A 23,707-nucleotide genomic window follows, 5' to 3' on the forward strand; every position below is an offset into this window, starting at 1 on the left:
ATATTACCCCTCAATAAATCTTTGAGGACTACCTGGCTCTAAGGGTTCACTTACTGTTTTGTATTCCATTGTAATATGCTCACAATACTATCTTAACATGTTAATGCTCTAATAAATTTTTGTTTTCATAACATTTTGCCCACCACCCAATAACGGCCTAATGTCTTTGAGAGCAGGTACCATGGATGTACTTTGCTCTTTTGTTGTTGATTGTTTTCTCTTTAAATAACATCTTCTGTAATGCCTAACAGTGCCCAACACCAAACAGGGACTTATTATTGTTATTGTTATTATCATTAAAAATGAAGAAGCATGCAAAATGCAAGTAAAAACCCTTAGTAAATTAAAATTTAAATGACCTCAAACTTTTCAAAGGTAGAGATGACTGATAACATTTAATTTTGTATATGTCACTGGTGCTCTCTCCTATAGCTAAGAATTTTAATGATGCATAATATTATGGTGATTAACAGTACAAAAATTATCCTTACTCCCCAAAAGTGTTTTTTTAGAAAAGGAAGGAAGGAAGGAAGAAAGAAAAAAATTTTTAAAAGAGCCACTCTTGGAAGCAGGATCATTCAGAAAATGGGGCTGTCCTGAACTCAGGGGTAGAAGAAGCATCAATGAGGAGAAATGCATTGGCAACTTCTAGTATGACATGTAGAACAGAGACGCTGAAGCAGAAAGGGCTTCCTACTCATCATCTCCTGGGAAAGTTGAAGCCCCTTTTCTCTTGGCAGACTTTGACAGAGACACCAGAGTATCAGCATCTAATTTCCCTAGCAACCAGCCACATTGCAAGGAGAAGAATGAAGTGCTCCGTCAACCCAAGCAGCCAAAGCCATGCACACGGCATGGCAGAATGAAGCCAGTGTCTGTCCCAGCCAAAGAATCCTTGAGAGCATCTGTGCTCCCTCTTACGGACCTCCCATCTGGTATTTCCTTCCCTCTAAATGGCTGGCAAACACATACCTACTTGTGACTGAGCAACCATGGTTGACTTTCTGTCACACAGAGGAGAAAAGGGCAGTCCCAGCTCAGCTTCTCTGTCACCCTAGAAGAATAGAAGGTCATAGTAAATTAAGGAACAGTAGGCTGAGCAGTGCAGATTTCATTTAGCAACCTCAGCTGCCACTTAGGCCATTGGTCTTTATTTTAATTATTACAATTGTATTATGTAATAAGTCCTTATGGGCCTTGCTCCTCTGCACAAAAGATGTCAAGAGGCTGAGCCCTCTGGGGTACAATCATTCCATCTAATTGCAAAGGCTCATGCTGTCACAAAGAAAGCCTCACTGGGCAGCAATGGGTTCCCCATGGAAAATGAAGCAACTCATTGTGTGCCCTGTGGCCTGAAGCCAACACTGCAGTCAGAATGGCTGTGTTTTCCCAAGTTTTCTTGTGTTTACCTGTGGCCCTTCTCCAGCCACTGAGCCCCTCTCAGCTGTGAACAATGTTCAAAACATTCACCAAAAGGCATCACTATAACAATTGCAGGGAAAGCCTGATGGTTTTAAAAAGTGTGAACCTGAAAGCTCATTACTTTAGCCACATACAGAGGAAGGGGAAGAATGCGTCATCCTTCTATTAGTGAGCTTGTACTGCTTCATTTTATTAGAAAAAAACATGCTCAGGATAATGGCTACCGCTGGGGGTTCAATTCCCACCTTCGTCCTGTGAGATAGATATTTGATCATAGGAAGTTTATTGTCCCTTTCTACCTTTCAGTCAAATGTGGAATAATAATCCCCAGCTCATGTCATTATAATGAGGATGAAATGAGAAAAATGTATGTAAATAAATAAAATGAACTATTAAAAGAAGCATTACTCTTTCCCAATAAAATAGCTATGATATTTAGGTCCAGATTTGAAAAACATATAGTGGGTTCTTTCCACTTAAAACAATCTGATTATAATAAATATTACCAAAAATGTAGTAGTACAAAAAAGGAAATAAAAACCTGAACAGACCTGATTCAAAACATGAATGCTTTTTTCTAAGGCATATTATGAAATAGGAAAGATGCCAGCTCATGCATACATTTAAAATTGATAGAAACGATGGAGGAAGAGAGGAAAAGTGGTCATAGTGGGAGCTGGGGACTTCCCAGGGTCTCAGGAACAGCCTTGAAGTGGTTCCATGGCTTTTGCAGCCTTTTCCTGTATATACCCCAGGGGTTGTTATGGTGTCTTTGTTTCCAAGTATATAATACTGAACACAGTGCTATCTCTCAAGTGGCAAATTAGAAATGATTTTCTCTGAGCTATTTCTACCTGGGAAGTATGAAAAGGAAGAGTATTTATGAAATAAATTCTAGTGGTGCAGGTGGTTTAGTAGGAGAGTTCAACTAAAACAATTAAGATCCCCTTTTATCTCCTATGTAGCAGGGTTGGTATATTTTAATAGGGAAGGGTGAGAAGGCAAGGCGGTGAATGCCCTCCACTTGACTAGAATAACCCCCCACCATTTATGGATTTATTACATGTGGTTTTGAACAAGCACAGTCAAAACAATTAACCAAAAGAAATTTCAACTCTTAAATTTTGTGTGTACATTACACAACTCAGTTTATGTAGAGCTCTTAATCAGCCCTGTGCTATTCTCATTGTGTGATCCCTGCCTTTAACTTTGTGAAAATATAACTCCAAAAAAACCCAAATGCTGTCCCCTGCAAACAAGGTAAAAGTTATGATAATCCTTCCAAACTAGAAAGGGCATGTACTGTGCTTAACTTAAGTGATAGAGTAGAAATTGGGTGGAAAGGTGGCATGTCTTTAGTGGAAGTTGGGTAGCCTGATGGGAAACAAATAATTGAGCATCCACAGTATTCAACACAAAAAGCATGAAATAAGTTCTGGTTTTGAGTAAGCAGTATTAATATGCACAATAGTAATTTTGTGACACAAATGTACCCTATTTCACTCAGTTTCAAGTTCTGGATGCTCAGACCTGCTGCATGTATGGAACAGGTAAATTGGAGCTATTTTTGAGTATAAGGTTTGTGCATCCTGAGCATCTCAGGCTTTTCCTCAATGGTGGTACCCGATGGCTACCAAGGGTCTACTATACTCAGATGTTAAGAGTTAATTTGGATTTTGTTACAAAAAAATTGAACATTAAAACAACTTCTGATTCTGTGGAATTGCCCTTATCTAAATCTAAACATCACTTAGGCCTTTTGCATTTAATTAAGCTGAGTGGACTCAACTATTTAAAGTGCATTTTGAAACAGTGGTCATTGAATTCCCTTTGTCATACAGGTGCACTTATGAATTGAGAAAAATGCACTGAAAGTTATCTGGAAGAACTGACTTCTGGCAAATCCATTTTGACTGATAACACAACATCCTCTGTATGACTCTTGTGTAGTTGGAATGCAGAAAGAAGATAATGAATATTTGTGAATTAATGAAAAGACTAACTTGGCTAGAAATATTCAGTTTGTTTGGCTATTTGGAATTTATAATGGGCAAGCTAGGGAGCAATTACCTGGGTAGCTATTCACCAAACTCCCACCCTTCATCTACTCTATTTCCTATTCGCACAAGCAGGACTACATTGCTTGTAATCTCTTCTAGTCAGTGCTTGACAGTACAGCATAAGAAGGGATGTGTTTCCACTGAAGTCAAGCCTTATTAAGGCTTCTGTTGCTATTTCTCCAAGCTTTTCCTCCTTTTGCTGGTTTGATGCAGACAAGCACTTGGAAGTCATGTAAATGGCAGAATCTAATTATCAAAGAACAACCTGCCAGTCAAGTAACACCTGTCTTGTACTTTACTCAAGTGGGTTATAGACTTTCATTTATGTGTTTGGGGTGTGTTTGTTACAGAAGCTCCATGTAAGTGCCAAACTACTCAAAAGAAACAAGGGTGCATTCTGTATTGAAAGTTCACAGGGCAGGTAGCATGTCAATTTGAGGGTTTCCAAAGACATGTAAGTAATACTGCAAGTGGGGTGCAGTGAAGAAAAAGTAGATGTTTGCAGAGACAACAAAAGCATCAAGCTAAACAAATACAGCACCATACACTCTTATTCTCCAGGTTAAAAAAGTACAAATACAAGATATGAAAAAAGGAATTTAATTTTAGATTTAAGATAATATAGTAAAGTTTTGTGCCTTTCTTCTCAGAAATTACCACTTTAAAAATAAGAATGAATAAAAGAAATGCAAACCCAAATACTAGGAAAAATCTATAATCTAAATCAAAATGATTTGCAGAAGGGCTACCAAATGCTATGAATATCAAAGAGCAGTGAGGCTGACCATTATTATTTTGGAAAAGATAGAGGCCTCCACACACACACACACACACACACACACACACCCCACTTCACCTCATAATAAACCAACGACAATTCTAGAAAGCTTGGGATATTACTGCTCTTGTTTCTCCTTGATACAAATCTGCAAATATTTTCTCCAAAAGTGCAAGTCATTAAAAGACAGTAAATTAATAATAATACAATGAAGAAGAAAGAAGAAGAGGAGGTGATAATGAGGAGGTATGAGGGGGAAAGAAGAAAGAAAAGAAAGAGAAAATGAGGATAAGGAGGACAAAGAGGAGAAGAAGGGGAGGCAAAGAAATAAGAGAAGAAGAAGAGGAAGAAGAGGAGGAGTTATCACAACCACCAACAGCAAAAAGAAAAAAAAAGCAAAACAAAAACAAAAAAATTATTTAAAAAATACTTAAAGGGGAAAAAACATACTGGGAGTTCACATAAGGTCCTTAGTTCAATCCTTAGCACCAGAGAAAGTAAAATAAAATAAAAAGGGAGAAAGAGATACAGGAACAAGTACAAGAAAAAAATGGTGCCACCAAGCAATAGTCAAATGTATCTTTATGAAAAGAAAGAAACTGCTGAAATTATCAAAAACAAGGGTTTGGTGGACACTAGCTAACAGAGCACAGCATGGGAAACTGTGCCCTGTCCTCTGAGCACAGGAAACTCTGCAAAAAGACCCACTGCATTAATAAAGATCTCACTGAAGCATAAAGAATGGTGCTTGATGAAAACACATTAGGGGATGAGAAAGTCAGCAGTGAAAAGAGCAAGCCAAATAAAAAGTTAAAATTTTAACAAAAAAGAAGACATGAAAGAGAAATAGAGGCAGCATAGAAATATTTGTCAGCTTTAAGTAAGAGAGCTACACAAATGGAAAAGGAAGGCATTAAGAGATTGCATCAATGTAACTTGAATCTGTAGAGGAAAAGAACGTATCCTGCCACCCACAAAAAGCTAGTATGAACAAGCAAAAGTGAAGCACATCTTAGAAATGCCACTGGCTTCTGAGGAAAGGAAATAATCCTTACGTATATATTTTAAATCTTTCATAAAATTCTTTTAAAAAATAACCTTTAGGGTACATACACAAAAAGATAAATCACTTAAACATGGGAATAATTCCTGCATGGCTTCATACTCTTCATAGGTTGGAAGCCCACAGGACATTTGATGAAGAGCACAAAACATCTTTAAAGAAAGAAAATTTGATCCAAAAATGTCATGCCCAAGTAAGATTGATCCAAGTACAACATCAGTAGAAAAACCAGTAGGGTCACAACAATGTGGTTCCAATCAGTGCTCCTGGAAGAAGCTATTTGAGGAACAACTTTGGCCAAAGTGCTAACACTACTTAGGACCACGCCAAGAACTACTGGAGAATTATGCCTTTATCATATTTGTTTCCTTCACATTTCTAAGCCACATGGTTTTTTGTAAACAGTACATGATCGTGAAATATAATGATCATTGAAAAAATCTTAGGGCACAGGAAGGTGAATATGGTTGAATATTATGTATTCATATATGAAAATGGAAAAATGAGACCAGTTGAAACTATTTCAGGAATGGAGGGAGGAAGGATAAAGGAGAATGATGGAGGGGATGAATTCAACTATGATATAGTGTAAGAACTTTTCTAAATGTCACAATGTACCTGAATAGTGCAATAATAATATGACAATTAAAAAAAGAGTAAGAAAAAACCTTGACAATTTATAAATAATATAACCAACAGATAAGATAGTAAAAGGGAAGAGTTACAATATGAAAAGAAATGGTACAAAGTGTTGAGAGGCAATGAATAAGTACTGGCTTCCATATCTTTTGTAGGTAGGGTAAAAATAGATCATTTAAGTCTGATATTTAAAGTAATAGAGCTATATCTAAATAATCAAAATATACACAATAAAAAGTAAGCAAGTTACTAAAACCATCTATATCTGTGGTGGCACACACCTGTAATCCTGGCACTCAGGAGGAGAAGGCAGGAGGATTGTCAATTCAAGTCAGTCTGGGTTACATAGCAAGACTCTGTCTCTAAAAGAATTAATTAATTAAAAATAAATATATTGGCTATTAAAGATGATGTGGAGGGAAGTAGAAGTTTACTTATTTTTTTATAACATGACAAAAATAAATACTAAATAATTTAGTTTTCATTAACATATTAACTACTAAAAGAACTGAATACATAATATAAATATTTGTACATCATCAGAAAAAACAAAATAAATAACAACGTAGAAGGCAAAGATAATATACTGAACTATTTTTACTTAAAAACACACAAACCAGAAAATATAATGTAAAATATAACAGCAACTAAAATCTGACATTCCTGTCATTTCAGTAGATGTTAATATGGCCAATTTCAAAAAGAAAAGATGCTTAGATTGTTTTATTGAAAACTCACATATAGTGTTTAACACACACCTAACTGAAAGTATCTCTGCAAAGTTAAAAAGAAAATGATGTACAAAAACATGGTTAAATAGTTCATATGAGTCAAGTTGAATTCTAGGAAAATCAGGAGGTGAGACAAGGAAGTAAGCTTTATCATAATAAAAAGCACAATAAACTATGAAGGTCTAACAGTTATAAATATCCAAGAACCAAATAATATAGAATCAGCATTTCTGAAGCAAAAGTTACAGTACATAAAAAGAAAAACTAATGGAAATACCTGTCAGTCCATGATAGCCCAAAATTTAAAAAATGCTATTTAAAATACCTAAGTGGCAAAACTGAGGAGGTAGGTTATCTAATGTCCCTTGAACTCCATGCCCTTCAAGTAGGAAATAAATCTATTTATCATGAACTGTGATCACTCACAAAGGTTGACTACATAATATGTGATACATATTTCAAAATAAGTTCCAAACAATGAAAAATTCTTTGATCACATTTCAGTTAACAAATTGCAAAGCTATTAGGCAAAGAAAACTACCACTGAAAAATCCCCTCTCTCTGAAACAACTCTTGAATAAAAGAGAAATGAAAACCAAAATTGTAAAGAATAATTGTGGACACACTGCGTGTCAGAACCTATGAGATTCTCAATAATAAAAAGACAAAATCCTAACTTTATATTTCCTAAACAAGCAAGAATGGAAACAAATGAATTGAGCATCCAACTCAGAGTCAGAAAAAGAACAAAACAAACTCAAGCAGAGGGAATGAGTTAATAAAATGAAAACGGTAATTAAGGCATTATTAACAAAAAAGAAACCACAGAATAATTACATACGTTTTAGACAAAAAGGAAAAAAATATGCATGAAATAAATAAAAGTTGGGGGATAATCACAGACACAGCAAAAATGAAAAGAATTGGAAGAGATGTTTACAAAATATAAAAATACACAACAATACAAAGGAAATGAACACCAAAGTTTCTGTGACAAGATGTATTTACAAAGGAGATAAACTTATACTCTTTAAAAGTCATTATTTCATTGAAAAGCAGCTTGAGGCAGTGGCTTGGATTTTGTAAACTGTAGTTATAAAAGTGAAGATGCAACCTCCTGTTTTAGCAAAGCTAAGAAGATCTGGTTCATGTGTATTGAGGCTATGCCCTTGTTTTGAAATACAACTCAACTTTCCAAAAGTAATTTTCAAAACAACTCTACAATCCCATTGAGATTTTCCATTTGAATTGTCCAATTTAAAATTTATGCCTGACAGCAGAGACAACATTTCTCCTATGTGAGTTACTTACTGTGGTTTATGGCAACTGGGTTAAAATATTAAGGCAATAAACATAATTTACTGAATTATAATTACTTAAAAATAGTTCCAGTCCAGTGAGCTAACATTTTGCTCCCAGCAGGGCAAAAATTCAATATGGTGTTTTTTTTTTTTTTGCATTGCTTGTAGCACATTTTCACTTAATTCTAGCATATGTGTATTTGTATGCAAACAAGGTTTCCTTTATGGGGAAAATATTCACATAATTAAATAATTCACACTCATTATCTCATAATTAAAAAAGAAGAATCACACCAATGTGTCAAACTTATATGAGTTAGGTGTGATTTATCCTTTGACTACAGTCTGAATATTCCTAGCTGTGTGGGGTATTATTAAAAAAGTAATACCAAAGAACACATAAGACAAATTGGAGTAAATTTGGAGAAAATCCTCTCATTACTATTAGAAAAACAGCCTGTGGAAAAATGGCTCAAAATAAGCCCTCAAAGAAGGATGAATTTACAGTTTTCCTTGTATACAACAGGGTCACATGTATATACTTCTAACTCCCCTCCACATCCCTCACACCTCACACTCATACACACCTTTTTATGATCCCTTTGAGAACTCTTTTGGAACCAAAAGGATGACTTTGCAAGATGAAAGCACTATGTGTAGAATAGAGTACTTGCTGGTGTAGAATAGAGTACTTGCACACAAGAACTTTGGGAGCAGCTGAGTGTGCATATGTTGACATGTTCTCGTGGGCAGAATAAAGAAAACACAGGGCATTTAATGCTAAAAGAGTTTTAAGAAACCTGGCCCAATCTTTTCCTAAGTCATCCCCCACTACCAAGAAAAAGCACAGACAAGACCATCGGGAATTACAGGGCTGATTTGATTTGTGTCCCAGGGCACAAACTAGTTGGAATACCAACTCCAATAAAGGGTTTTGGGCTGGGATGTGGCTCGGTGGTAGAATGCTGCAAAGTCCTGGGTTCAATCCCCAGCACTGAAAAAAAAATCCAAGAAAGGATTTTCTGGCTATTGCTTAGTCCCACTTATTATGAAACAGTGTGTACAACCTCAGAAGGAACAAAACACACACACACACCCCTTCTATAATTTACTACTCACACAAGACTCATAAGACTAAGAATATTTACAAAAATAATTTGCTCCCAAGAACCAAAGTAGCCAGTGTGCTATGGCTTAATGTGTCCCCCAAATTTCATGTGTTAGAACCTTAATCCCTAAAGCCATACGGTTATGGTATTTAGAGATGGAGCCTTTGGGAAGTAATTTGAGCTAAATAAAGCCAGCAGGTGGGGCCCTGATGCTGGTGTTAGTGGCTTTAAGAGGCCCACCTGATCCCAGGGCCATGCTCTTGTACTTCAGAACCCCAGTCTAAACACACTTGTATTCTTTATAAATTATCTGATCTCAGCTATTGTGTTATAGCACCAGAAAATGAACTAAGATACAGCAAAAGAGCCAAACTCTTGTCAAGTCAGGGCTAAAAGGTGAGAATGGGAGTGTTTTATGGAATTTCAGAGGTCTCTGAATCTATATTGTATTGCTCCCTTCTTGAATTAACAAGAATTAACTGAGTTAGTCTTATTAATTTGAATTACCTATAAATTAGGTCCTACAATCTACATAACATGGCTTCATTCTCAGGGCCTCATGTCTCAAAGCAGATGTTTAAATGGCAGATCTTCTAGACTTGAGATTGCTGCATGAACTTGAAACCGAGAACACTTTGGTCTTGGTAGTGTGCATTTATTTTTCTTCCTAGTTCTCTATTCCATACACTTTTCTTTTAATTTGCTTTTTTTTTTTGCCTTATAGTCTGTTCTTTATTAGTTTTCTCATTCTATAGATACATTTTTTCTTAATGACATGATCAGTTCTCTTTCGTCAGAATTGATCTTTTTAAAATTTTATTCACATGTGCATACAATGTTTGGGTCATTTCTCCCCCCTTCCTCCCGCTGCCTCCCTTACCCCACCTTACCCCTCGCTACCCGGCAGAAACTATTTTGCCCTTATCTCTAATTTTGTTGAAGAGAGAGTAATTTGCTTTATAGCAATGTGTACAAATTAAGTATTCTATTTTGATAGACAACACAACTCTGAATCTTAGAGTAGCAGTTACATTTAAATATAATTAGAATAGTGTCTAGTGATTTTATGACTCTAATTTGCCACACTTAATTTTGAAATTTTGTATCATGGGCTTGTTCACTTAGAAAAAACAACCCAACCAATTATTACAGAAACATGAGTTAAAGATTAACAAACGAGTCCCACCAGGTAATGGCAAAATAAACACTATTTTGTTAATCCATCATGGAAAAAAAGAAAAGGAATAGGGGTTCCTCAAATGGCATGACGACAAAAGACTGCCACAAGAAGACACTTTTTCCCCCCAAACAGAAATGCGTAGGATAGAAACTCATCTCATATTATCTTGAGAATCAGAATTTGTCTACAATTAAAACATAGTTAACCAGGAAGCATAAAAAACTGTGAAACTCTCCCTCTTCTAAGAAAATGACTATAATCTGAATTGCCCTGATCATAGCAGTACTAAAATGTAAGATTCCTAAAATATCCAATGACAGCACTCACAATCAGTAAAACAACAAGGTACCTGTCTGAAAAACTCTTCCAGCAGGGACATGGTCCAGCGATGGTGCAGGTCCCATGCTTTTGCAGGGTGGCTGATGTCTGCTGTGTGCAGCATAAGGGATAAGGCTTTTGGCTTTTCAATCCTGTAAGACCAGAGCACCCAAGCACATGGTCACCACACTCAGTAGCTCAGTGTTTTCAAAAATCATTCATCCTTTTCATCCCATTCATCCTCCCAACTCAAACCCAACCTCTGCTTACTTGAAAAAAGGGCATAATTTCATCCTATGACTAGGATATTCATCACCTTGTACTCCATGTTTATTGAACTGGACACTTCTCCCTCAAACCCATTTATGGAATAGCTGCATCATTCAAGAAGGCAACAAGAATCCAAGAGTCACTGACTTGTTACCTCTGCATTCAGTGGATCTTAGATTATTTAATTTCCCACACGTCATTATTCTACCTGGACAAACTATTACCCACCCTGCTACTTAATGCAACTCTGTAATTTGAAAAGTGTACAGTGCTCACACTCTGTCCTTCAGATATCACCACTCAATATAGTTATGGTGAAGGAGATATGCTCTCAGTGAACAAGGACAAAGCCCAGCTCAGACACCTATAAGGACACATGATGTCACAGGCCCACTCACGCTTCAGGCTGTTGCAGAGCAGTCTTCATTGCTTTGATTTGTTGGAAATGACAAGACATATCTGTGGCCATCACCATCTCAATAACCAAGGTTCGAAACTCCCTTTCAGGAACATCCATAGAGAAGACAGAATGGAAGTGAAAAAATGGAAAATTAAAGGTAAGTGTTGGTCACTTCTAAACTAAACCAGTTAATTATGTCTGAAATTTCTAATCTAATTTAAGTAGTTCAGGTAAGCTTTTTATAGGAATAAATGAAGGTTAAGGATTAAGAAACCATTTATTAGTAATATGATACATGTATCATTTGAAAAATTACTTAGAAAATTTCAGTGCAGTTGAAAAGTGTTCCCTTATCCACTGAATTCATAGTTTTAAGGAATAATTGACTTGAAAATAATCCAAGAGCTAGATTCAAAATCCATATTCCACCATTTTAAAACAGACTATTTTTAGAGTAGCTTTGGTTTTACAGAAAAACTAAAGAAAGTAGAATGTATGGAGTTCCCACATATCCTCTCTCCCCTAACTACTGAAATTTTGCGTTTGTGGGGTATTTGTTACAACTGATGAAAGAGTATTGATATTGCATACAAAGTACATAGTTTACATTGGGGAAGTTCTTCACGTGGTACAGTCCTGCAGGTTTTGATAGATGCGTAGTATTGTACATCCATCAATAATGGTGTCCTACTGTATCATGTAGGACACTCACTGCATGCTCTGTTGTCTCTAACAACTTCAATGAGGTATAATTTACATAGAACAAGCTGTTTCTATATAAGTTGCACAATTCGGTGAGTCTTAACAGTTAAATAAGCTTCAATCATGATATCAAATATTTCCATCATCTTCAAGTCAGGCTCCAGACAAACTATGATCTGCTTTATGTCTCTCTAGGATATTCTGCATTTTCTAGTTCTCATATATATGTATGTATAACACATGCATGTATATGTATACTTATGCATATACAATGCATATATATGTGTACGAAAGTTTCCATATACTCGCCAACATGCAAATGAAAACTACAAAATGTACTCTTATTTCTGACTTTCTTTTCTTTCTGTAATGACCTGCCATTCATGATGTAGAGGGCTCACCAATAGCTCCTTGTCTCTTTCTGCTAAGTGGTGTTCCACGGTACACGGCAATTTGATAATCATTTACCAGTGGACGAATACGTCCATTATTAGAGTCTAGTTTGGGTCTATTGTAAACAAGGCCTCTAAGAGTATTCATGTGCAAGTCATCGTGTAGACATACATTCTCATTTCTCTGAGGTAAATGTAGAATGGCTGGTTTATTAGATAGTTAAGTATTTAATCTCATAAGAAATTGCCAAACATTTTTTAACATTTTTATGCTGTATATTTTGAGTACCGTTGTTTGAAAATTTCAGTTTTTCTTTGCCTGTTTCGGTCAGACTTTAATACCTGTCATTCTAATGGATGTGTGTGCCATTGTGTTTTTAATTTGCATTTTTAATGACTAATAATTTTGGGTACATTTTTATGTACTTACACCATTTGTACATCCTGTTGAAAGAGAAATTTCTGTCTTAAACTTTTTGCTTTTTTAAAATGAGTTGCTTGTTGCCTTATTATTGAGTTGTAAAAGTACATGATATATTCTGGATACAAATCCTATGTAAGACATATATATTATATCCAGATTTCTCTAATTTCTTGGCTTGCATTTTTTTCAGTGTTTTCCAATAAGCAAAAGGCTTGATTTTGATAAAGTCAAACTCATTAATTTTCAAATGCTTCACACTTTTTGTGTTCTGGGAAATCTCCACTTACCCTGAAGTCTTGGCTCTGTTTTCCTCAGGAACTCTTGTCGTTATTATTATTTTTATGGTATTAGGGAGTTCTACCACTGAGTCACATCCCAACCTAAATCTTGTTATTTTAGATTTTAGGTTTTGGTCTATGGCCAATTTTGAATGTGGTGTGAGGTAAGAGTCAAAGTTATTTTTTTTCACATATGGATATTCATTTGTTCCAACACCATTTGTGAGAAAGAGCTTCCTTTCCCCATTGGTTTTCCTTGGCACCTTTGTCAATAATCAATTGATGAGTTAATTTCCAAACTTTGTTCGGTTCCGTGGACCTGTACAGCTATCTTTTCACCAAAGAAATAACACTCTCACCTACTAGAATTTCATAGTATGCTTTGAGTCAAGTAGTCTGAGTCCTCTAATCTTGTTCCTTTTAAAACTTGTTTTATCTGCATTTCTATATAAATTTTAGGATAACTTTGGCATTTTCTAACACAATTCTTCTGGAATTTTGACTGGGATTGTATTAAATCTATAAATAAATTTTGGAGGATTTGATATCTTTGCAAAAGTGAGTATTCCACTATAAGATGACAATATATCTCTCAATTTATTTAGGTCCTCTTTAGCCAGCAATGTTCATGTAGGTTTTAGTAAATAGGCATTGTACTTGCTTTTTAAAGTTACTAATATATACATACACTTACATATATACATATATATATATAGTACTATTGTAAAATAATTTTAAAATTTATTTTTCCAAATGTTTGCTATTATTTTTATAGCTAACTTTGCATTCAGTGACCCTGAAAGATTCTTCATTAGCTTTACCACCTGCTTTATAGACTCTGAGGATTTTCTCCTCAATCAGATACTGTTTGTTAATAGAAACAACTTGCACCATTGAATATGATTGGGCATCTTTATCTTGTTTACAATCATAAGAGGTAATATATAACCATTCAGTGTTCAATATATCACCATTAAGGTTGATGTAAACTATAGGTTTTATCTAGTTGAAGAAGTTCTCTTCTATTTCTGGGTTTGCTAAGAGTCTTTACCATGAGTGAATAATGAATTTTGTCAAATGCTTTGGATATATCTAGTGAAATGACCACACACTTTTCCCCCATCCTTGTTTTTGTTTTTCTGAGACAGGGTCTCACTATGGAGCCCAGGCTGTTGACCTTGAACTTAAGATTCTCCTGCCTCAACATCTTGAGTGTTGGGATTATAGCCATGTACCACCATACTCAGCTCTGTTTTTCCTAATATAGTGAATTATTTTAATTTAAATAATGAATTAACCTTGTTAATTTTCCCAAGTATAGCTTCCCATAGTAAGCTATATATTTATTAGAGTTTTCCAGATAAGCCAATTGAATATACAGAGAAAAGGATCTATTATCAGAACTAATTTACATAATTATGACAGCTGGCAAGACCAAGATCTGCAGGGGTGGTGAGCAAGCTGGGGATAGAGCTTCGCTAATCATTGCTAATTCCTCACTTCTGTCTACTTTAAGTTTGCTCTTCTTTTTCTAGCTTCCTAAATTACTCTGTTCAGATCTTTCTCCCTTCCTAAAAATGCACATTTATAGCTATACATACTGTTTTAATGGTAATCCACAAATTTTAAATATGCTGCATTTTTATTATCATTACATTTGAAATATTTGATAGTTTCCTCTGTGATTACTTTTTTGACACACAAATTATTCAGAAATGTGTTTTGATTAATTTTCAAGTACTTTGGTTTTCCTAGATACCTTATTGATTTAGAACTAAATCCATTGTGGTTATGGAACACATTCTTTAAGCTTGTGATATTTTTAAATTCATTAAAACTTTAAAAAAATGTTCCAGCAAGTGAACTCAGAGGGAATGTGTATATATTTGTTGTGTGTAGTGGCATCGTTTAGGACAAAGTGATTGTATTGATTAAATCCTCTTATGTCCTTATTAATGTTTTTGTCTTGTTCTATCAATTTTTTTAGGCAAGAATGTTATCATTTACTATTATTTTATAAATACGTACTTCTCCTTTTCTATTAATTTTTATACTTCATATTTTGGAAATCTGTAATTGGGGAATAGTTATAATGATTGTTATGTATTTTATGAAGAATTCACACTTTTATTATCATAAAATTTTCTTTATCTTTGATAATACCCTTTCCTTGTAGTTCATTTTATCTGACATCAGCATTCTAGTCTTTTTATAGGTGCTGTTTGGTATATTAAGTATCTTTTTACTTTCAACTTACTGGTGTATTAATATGTGAAGTGTATCTCTTATGGACAGAATGCAATTGGAGCTTGCTTTTTATACATTCTGATAATTTTTGCCTGTTAGTTTAGACCTTTAACATTCAATGTAATTATTGAGATGGTTAGATTATTGTTTGTTTTCTGTTTATATTTTCTTCTTCCCCCCCATACCTTCTCTGCTTTTTGAGGGATATGATTTAGGTTCTAAAATTAATTTGGTTTATTCATTAAGGTTTTGCCTTTTTACCTAGAATTGTTAATTTTTAGTGGTTACCTGGGGTTGCGATACACATCTTTAAATTTCAGTTTGTTTAAAGTAAATATTGAATCACTTCATGTAAAATGTAAAAATGTTGCAAAAGTACAGGCTCATTTACTACCATTAGCCAATATTTATGTTTAGTGTTTTTATAGACACATGTACTATACCTCCCTACATTATAAACCTCATGAGATGATGTAATATTTGCTTTTAATGGGTCTATGCCCTTAGTTTATAGAAACTAAGGAAAAGAGTCATTTGCATTTCCTAGATATTCACCATTTTAGTCTAGTTTTGCTCTGGTGTCATTTCCCTTCCATCTAAAGAACTTTTTTTTTTTTTAGCATTTCTTACAATGAAGTTCTCTTTGTGACAAACCTATTGTTTTCCATTATTTGAAAGTACATCTTCATTCTTGAAGGGTATGTTCAAAGGTTGTATGTTCTGTGTTAACTTTTTTCTTTTAGTACTTTAAAGAAGTTATTCTATTGTCTTTGAACCTTCATAATTGTTGATAAAAAGTCATAGTTGTTCACATTGTTCCCTTAAATGTAATGTATCATTTTTTCTCTAATTTTATCTTGGACACTTAGCAGTTTTACTTAGGTATTCTTATCTTTTAATTTATCCTATTTTAGGTCTTAAATTTGTATCCTTGACCATACTTGACATTTTTAGTCATTATTTCTTCAAATTTTTTTTCTTTTGCACTTTTTCTCCTCTCCTTCTGAGACTCCAGTTGTCTTTATTTTTAATCATATGACTCTGTTCACTTTTAAACATTTTTTCCTACTTCAAATTAGATAATTCTCAACTTTAAAAGTGAACATTTCAAATTTACTAACTCATTTCTCTGTCTTCTCCCTCATGCTACTAAGCTTATGTGGTGAAATTTAAATTTTTATATTTTTATCTTTCTATTGTAAAATTTCTATTTTTATTTATATTTTCACTTAACCAGTAAATTTTGCTATATTTTCTTCTTCTTTTTTTTTTTTTAGGTCTGCCAGCATGTCACCACCTTGTGGTGGAGGCTTTATCTTCCCCTCCTCCCTGGGGAGTTAGGACTGAAGCTGCAGACTGTTTCTACTTCACTCTGTTGCCTTTCTATTTCTCTGTGCTTTTCTGCTGTCCAATCCCACTTTTGTGGTTCCTAGACCACTGCCCCCTATCTCTCCCCCCACCCCCTCAATACCCAGCAGAAACTATTTTGCCCTTATCTCCAATTTTGTTGAGGAGTGAGTATAAGCAATAATAGGAAGGAACAAGGGTTTTTGCTAGTTGAGATAAGGATAGCTATACAGGGAATTGACTCACATTAATTTCCTGTGCATGTGTGTTACCTTCTAGGTTAATTCTTTTTGATCTAACCTTTTCTCTAGTTCCTGATCCCCCTCTCCTAGCTATATTTTATTCTTATCAAGTACATTTTCCTTTACCTCATTGAGCACACATATAATTGCTTTAAAAGTCCTTGACTTATAATTCCAACAATAGTTTGTGGTGTACAATGAATCTGTTAATTGCCTTTTCCACTATCAATAAGTCACTTTTTCCTGTCCTTTCTATGTTATTTAGGCTGTGTCCTGAACTTGATGAATGTAAGTTGTAGAGACTCTGAGTTCTCTTACATTGCTTTAAAGAGTATTGATATTTTGTTTTAGCAGGCAAATAATCGATTTATACTGATAATACAAACTCTGTTCAGCTTTGGTAAGCAATACATCAGTCCACCCAATGTACACATAGTTTAAGAATCAGCCAGATGCTTGGACAGAGTTTATATATAGAATTTTAGTTTGTCCTTATTTGGTTATCTCTTTTTTGAGGTTCTACCTGTCTTCCTCTCCTGAAGCTCTTTTTGTCCCAGGTTCTCACAGTGATTTCTTTAATCAGAAAGATGGTTCAGTTTGTACGTGTTGTGTGTATGTCTGTGTGTGTGACTAAGTTGTTATCTTTGCTGAAACATCTTACAGAATAAAGTCGCAAAAAGATCAAATTCCCTATATTTTGTCACATTCTTCAAAATTTGGCATCCTTTCAAAACCTGCCTGAATTCCTTCACCTTTTAGAGCCCTCAAGCTATCCATTCATTTAAAAAATTTTCTCCAGAGTTCATAGTTGCTATTTTTAGGAAGACTGGTTATAAGCAGCTTATTTGACTTGCCAAAATCAGAACTCCATATTATTATACTTTTCAATGAAATAAATATCTGGTAGCACATTCATTGAAAAGGTCCTAAAAAGTCTAACATACTTACCCAAATAAAACCTATCAGCTATTAAAATTGTTTTCTTAGAAATACATAGGATATTAAACATAAATTATCTTTGGGTTAAAGGGCTTAACTTAGAGCTCTAATAATACATTGTTATTTCATTTATGAGGTAATACCAATGTTTGGGTTACTATATATAAAAATTAATAAACAAAAATATTTTAAACTATCCTTAAGTGAAAATATCCAGAATATCAAATCTATAACTTTATATTTAAAAAAAAATCAACTGTAATCTTTTTTTAAACTACAGAATCCTAAAAATCAAATAGCAGGTGCAACACATGGTGCTATAGGCCAAAAGCATAAGGAAGTTTCCATGGGGACTGGGAATTTAGCTCAGTGGTATAGTGCTTGCCTAGCATGTGCATGGTTCTGGGTTTAAACCCCAGCACCTCAATAAAAGTTTTCACAGAATCATGATGGTACAATTCTTGAGATAGTCCATGATTTTAGTCTTTCCCTGAGATAATAAAGATAGTGCTGAATAAGAAACACAAATAGGTTACTAAATAAACAGATTTCACTGAACTGTATTTCCAAATAACTTGTTTGACCACATCTTTAAACTAAATTCACTTATGTTTTGTTGAATGACTCAAATTTATAACGTGCATTGTTCAGAGTTAATATTCTAATTATTCACAGCTGGTATCCACCAGGAAGAATGCAAAGATAAACCAAAAGTATGGTTGCATTGGTATGTGCCACGGTGTTAAAGTGTGACTGGCTTGTTCTGGCCTATTCCAGGAGCTGTGGGTTTATATACTGCCTACCCCTGCCTCGCTGCCTTAGTTGTAGGCTGAGAAAACAAATAAAGCTTAAGATCATAGCACAATGGAAACACACATGGATAGCTAAATTTTTGACAAAATTATACTGAAACAAAGGTAGAAAATCCAAAACAAAAATATAAATGGCACTTCTATGATTTAGAAGTATTTGAAAAGGCAACTGTACATAACTTTATTAGATTGTCATGAGTCCAGGAATATATATTATCTAAGCAAGCCCTCACACAAATCTTTCAAAACCATGGCATGTGTACTCACTCAATGAACAGTTGGTCATTTAATTAAAATATAAGTACTAGTTGAGCCCAGTAAATTCAGAACTTTGAAAGGATTTAACTTATCTATAAACTCTGAAACATATTTATAAGCCTTGGTCCATATTTATAGCTGCAATAACTTCCAGACTTGTTATTTATCGGTCACAAAGTGTGCAGACTTGTTATGCATGGGCCACAATGTGTACATTTTAAAGGGCCATGTCAGCTATTATCTTCTAGACCATATTGTAGGGTAGTGCCATTATCTGTTTTCTGGAAATTAAATGTGAAACACATATAAAGAGGTTAAGCAGCTTCATCAGCCTCATACATCTAGTAAGAAATTCAGTCTTTATTCAAAAACAGTTGTTCCTACACCCAAGGTCATGTAGTATTAACTTGTGATTCTTTTTTTTTCCTTGCCATACTGGAGTCTGAACCCAAGGTCTGTTGCTTGCTAGGTAAGTGCTCTACCACTTGAACCATGCCCACAGCCTTTTTGTTTGTATTTTGTTTTCGAGACAGGGTCTTGCTAACTTTGCCCAGACTGACTTCAAACTTACGATCTGCCTGCCTGCACCTCATGAGTAGCTGGGATTATAGGTGTACGACAACATGCCAAGCAAACCACAATATTTTTTAAGTGTACAAATAATTCCCTTAGAAAATTTCAAAAACTGCAAAAAGTACAAATAAAAAAGGTGCATCCACAATTGCTAAAATTCATCTAAAATAAACAAAAATTTTCTCAGGTAATACATAAGAAAGCACCCTCAGTTGGACACTGTTGGTAGAACATTCTTACACAAGAATTTTTAGCACAAGGCTAAGTTATTTGACCTAAACTTGTTCCATTTCCAAAATCATTAAAAGAAAGACAAAATAAAGATGGAGAAATAAAGTAGCATAGCATTCTATATAGCCCTAACTTGTAAACAATGGGACATCTGTGTCAAGAAAAAAATAGAGAGAAATGAGAGAGACACACACAAAGAGAGGGAAAGAGAATGAAGGGATGAAGGGGAGGCGGGAGGAAGCAGAAGAGAAGGAGAGAGAGGAAGGTGAGTGAGACACACACATACGCACAGTGAGAGAGAGAGAGAGAGAGAGAGAGAAAGAGAGAGATTTAGAGCACAGTATTGTTTCTTTAAATGCAGCATCTATTTCACAATTCTCTCCCTGGTTTTTAAATCTCTCTCATCTCATCTTTACCTCCAGTCATCCTTTGAAAGATTGACCAAAATATTCATCTCCTCATCCTCTTGCAGAAGGCGATAGGTTGCACTCAAGTGGTGGTTTTCCAGCACAGATCTATCATTGTACAGAATAGCTGGATCAGACCTAAAGAGAGAGTCATGCAAAATTATTCAGGATGGCAAACAGTGGAGACTTCTTCAGCTAACTTCCATGGGCTACATCACTTTTTCCTGTGTTTAGAAATGATCTTTGCCCCATGCAAGTTTTATCAACCTAAAGCTATACTAAGACTACAAATTACTGACATACATGTGTGGTGTTTCACTCTTAGTACACAGATATGAAGTGTGTGAGATCCAATCTAAGAACCTCTGAAAACTATTGTATCACTAGATTTCAATTACCTGTATTAGTGCTTTGTTTTAAATGAGGACAATGTCAAATTTCCTAATATTTTCTGGATTAACTTTTTAAAAATTTAATTCAATTAGTACAATGGTTTATATATTTTAGTTGTAATTCTCTGAACATATACCATTTGGTGGGTACTGTCTGAAAGCTGTCTCTGGTAGTAGCTTGGTCCTAAGGCTTTTCCATGCAAAAGTCAAATGCGGATAATTGAAAGTAAGGGAATATAAAGACTACATGCCTATTGTTAGTCACTTTCTCAAAGACCATTCTATAACTAAATGTCACCAAATGTAGGACTGTATATTATTTTAATATCGCTAACTTAATGATAAGATGATTATTAGAACTCACTGGTGCCACATGAAGGAAGCTAAGTCCAGAGATGTGAAGTGAATTCACAGAGACTCACAGCAGCTAAGTGTCAGTGCTGGGAGAGAGGTGAGTTCTTCCCACAGCAGGACAGTGCTCCCCTAGATAATGCCCACCTGTCACTGAGATGTTGGGATGTTCCAGCATATCATAAAAGCATTATGCTTAACATTTATCTAGCAAACTATAAACCATATTACACTTAACAGTTTTTGTCCATCACAGGATAATTCACATGGTCACAGTTTTCTCAACAGGGATCACATGGACTCAGATATATTGTATAAAACTTTGCTGAAGAAGGTCAGTGTTTAAATTTCATTCTAATCTAAGATAAACTGAACCCACTGGAATTTTCCTACTCCTCTGGGGAGATAACACAAAACTTACAAATGCTTAGGTGAAAATGCTACTCTTCTATCTGTTGGATAAGTTAGATGTGAACAGATGTGTATTTTTGTGAAGGTAAGCTACTTTTAAGCACTTTCAATTAAGCTATTTTCCTCTGAGTTGTGACTGGTTTTGATACTGACCTTCAGGAAAGATTTACATACAATCGATACACCCATCTCCTTATCCTTGGGATGCTATTCATTGTAGTCCCTGTCCTCAGCAAAGGTTCTACCCACAGACACACTGTAAGCAAGCTGCTTTGTGGAGTCCCCTGTATTTAAGGAACAAAACCACAAAAGGCTGCTTCCAGCAGTTGAGACCACTCTATGTGGGGAGGAAGTATAAGAACTAGAGTGAACAGCTTGAATCCTTTAGTCTGCTTCCATTCCACTAGGATTCCCCTTCTAAACAGAGGTCAGACAATATTGTGCTCTCTTCTGTGCCACATAATCAAGTGCTGAGTTCATTAAATACATGAGATTGATTTAGTTAACACAAACCTATCCAGAGTATGTACCTGCTTTTTCAAGTGACATCAGCATTTATTTGGTATTCAACAATTCCTCTCATCCCAGTGTTCTTTCTCCCTGCTTTGTTACCTTTCCCAAATCCAATTTCCTTTTGGTTCTTACGTCAAAGCCCAAAAACCTACTATCAGATCCTCCCATCTCCACATCACTGTCTTAGATGATGGCAAATTTTTTTTAAGGCAGGAGAGAACAGATAATGTGTCAGTCTAAGTGGAGATGGTAAGTGCCTGGTACTGTTAGACTGAGTACTGTGCTGAAAGGAATAATTCTGTGCTTAGGAAGCAAAAATATCAAAATCAATTAGTGAAGTCTGTAACAGATTGAGAGGTTTCAGAGCAGGGCACTTGGACTCAAGTTTAATATCCCCCAAGAAGGTTTGTGTTTACCTATGCAGTTCACTAGGAAGGATGCACAGGTTGCCATAGTACAGGTGGCCCACATGTGATGACTTACTCTCCAAGCCCTGTACCAAGGAGCAGTGCAGGCACTGAACAGAACAGAGATGAAACTGGAGAGAATGAGAAGAGTATCTCACCAGAACACCAGAGGTTAGAGAGCCAGAGGCTCAGGTATTGGTCATGTCCACAGAAACCCTCCAGTCATCATCATCATCATCCTCATCACCTATCCTTATTGCTTTAGGGCTCTATGCAAACTGCCCTTCCACCTTTTAAGAACTAGGTAGAGTATACATAGAGTGTGGATACATAAATAAACTAAGATCAAGCATTATAAGAATCCAGTTGAATCTAAGTGTGAGAATTTGGAGCAGATGGCTACTTAAACCCTATATATTGATTGAAGCTGATCAGACCCACCTTTGGTTCATATACGTTCATCTTTTCAGAAACTCAGTAATTGTGCAAAAGAAAGGTGACCAACATACACCTTACTGACTTCTAAACTCTATTCCTGTCCCCTCTTGCATCCTCTCCAAACATTTCAACACCCTCACCGAGTCTGAATGTGGAAATTGTTGGTGGTTCCGGTGTGTTCGTAATCGTGGATGGCAGCTGAGAAGATTATAGCGAAGATCTCCAGCTCCGTCAGCCAGTTCTGAAAGGGAGATTACAGAGCAATCAGAAAATCTGCCTGTTTCTCAGACAAAATTTTCAGCATGCTGACAGCACGCCCACATTTTTGCCTTTCCACCCTGCAGCTGTAAGCTTTTACCAAACAAGTTTTCTGACACACGAAATAAGTGTTTTTTTTTCCATGTGAAGAGACTGTGCCTTGTGTTTGAAAAAACAATGTGAAAGGTTGAAAGAGCTAACTAGTACTTTTACCTTTTTCAAGAAAGTCAATGACAATGAACGTGAAGACAGTAAAAGTCTTCATTGCATCCTCCCTAACCCTCTCTCCCTCTCTCTCTCTCTCTCTCTCTGTCTCACATACACACACACCTTTCTCTCTTTCTCACACACACATACACCTTTCTCACATACACACATATATACACACTCCCCCTCTCTCTCTTTCTCTCTCTCTCACACACACACACGATTAAAAATTTAGCACAATACCAATCACTAAGTACAGCAGAAAAGCTCCTGTTTGATTCTGGGAGGAATATCCACCACCAGGTGGAGAGAGACACATGGAAATATGACATATGGTGCATGCTGATGTTTAAAGGGCTCTGTCTTCATTCACACCCTCAAGGTTGGCTGGGGTTCAGTGATTTGCCAAGTGTGTTCCTCAGACCAGCAGAATTTATTACTTTGGAGCTTGCTAGAAATGCAAGCATATTTTCTGGCCTCACCCAATCCCATTGGATCAGAAACTAAATCATGGCCCAATACTCTATATTTAACCAGGCCATCTCAGAGGCCACACTGGAGTTTGAGAAGCACTGGTGTATTGGAACCTCCCTTAACTGAGGTTCTA

At 35.5% G+C, this 23,707-nt stretch overlaps 1 protein-coding gene across 12 annotated transcripts in view; it reads right to left on the reverse strand.

Annotated features, from left to right (window-relative positions):
* The window catches only part of Pde1c (phosphodiesterase 1C), a 486,798-nt gene that overhangs the window by 62,868 nt on the left and 400,223 nt on the right, over positions 1-23,707 (reverse strand). For 11 of the 12 annotated variants that reach the window (XM_074065259.1, XM_074065258.1, XM_074065266.1 and 8 more), the window contains 5 exons: positions 22,776-22,876; positions 20,133-20,261; positions 11,270-11,371; positions 10,633-10,753; positions 973-1,054 (listed from right to left, as the gene is read on the reverse strand). In XM_074065259.1, the coding sequence (XP_073921360.1) occupies positions 973-1,054; positions 10,633-10,753; positions 11,270-11,371; positions 20,133-20,261; positions 22,776-22,876 (535 nt within the window). Of the gene's footprint in view, positions 1-972; positions 1,055-6,232; positions 6,325-10,632; positions 10,754-11,269; positions 11,372-20,132; positions 20,262-22,775; positions 22,877-23,707 lie in introns of those variants that run through there. The other variant, XM_074065268.1, reaches the window with a different exon arrangement.

This window comes from Castor canadensis, chromosome 2 (assembly GCF_047511655.1).
Source record: "Castor canadensis chromosome 2, mCasCan1.hap1v2, whole genome shotgun sequence".
Lineage (NCBI taxonomy): Eukaryota > Metazoa > Chordata > Mammalia > Rodentia > Castoridae > Castor > Castor canadensis.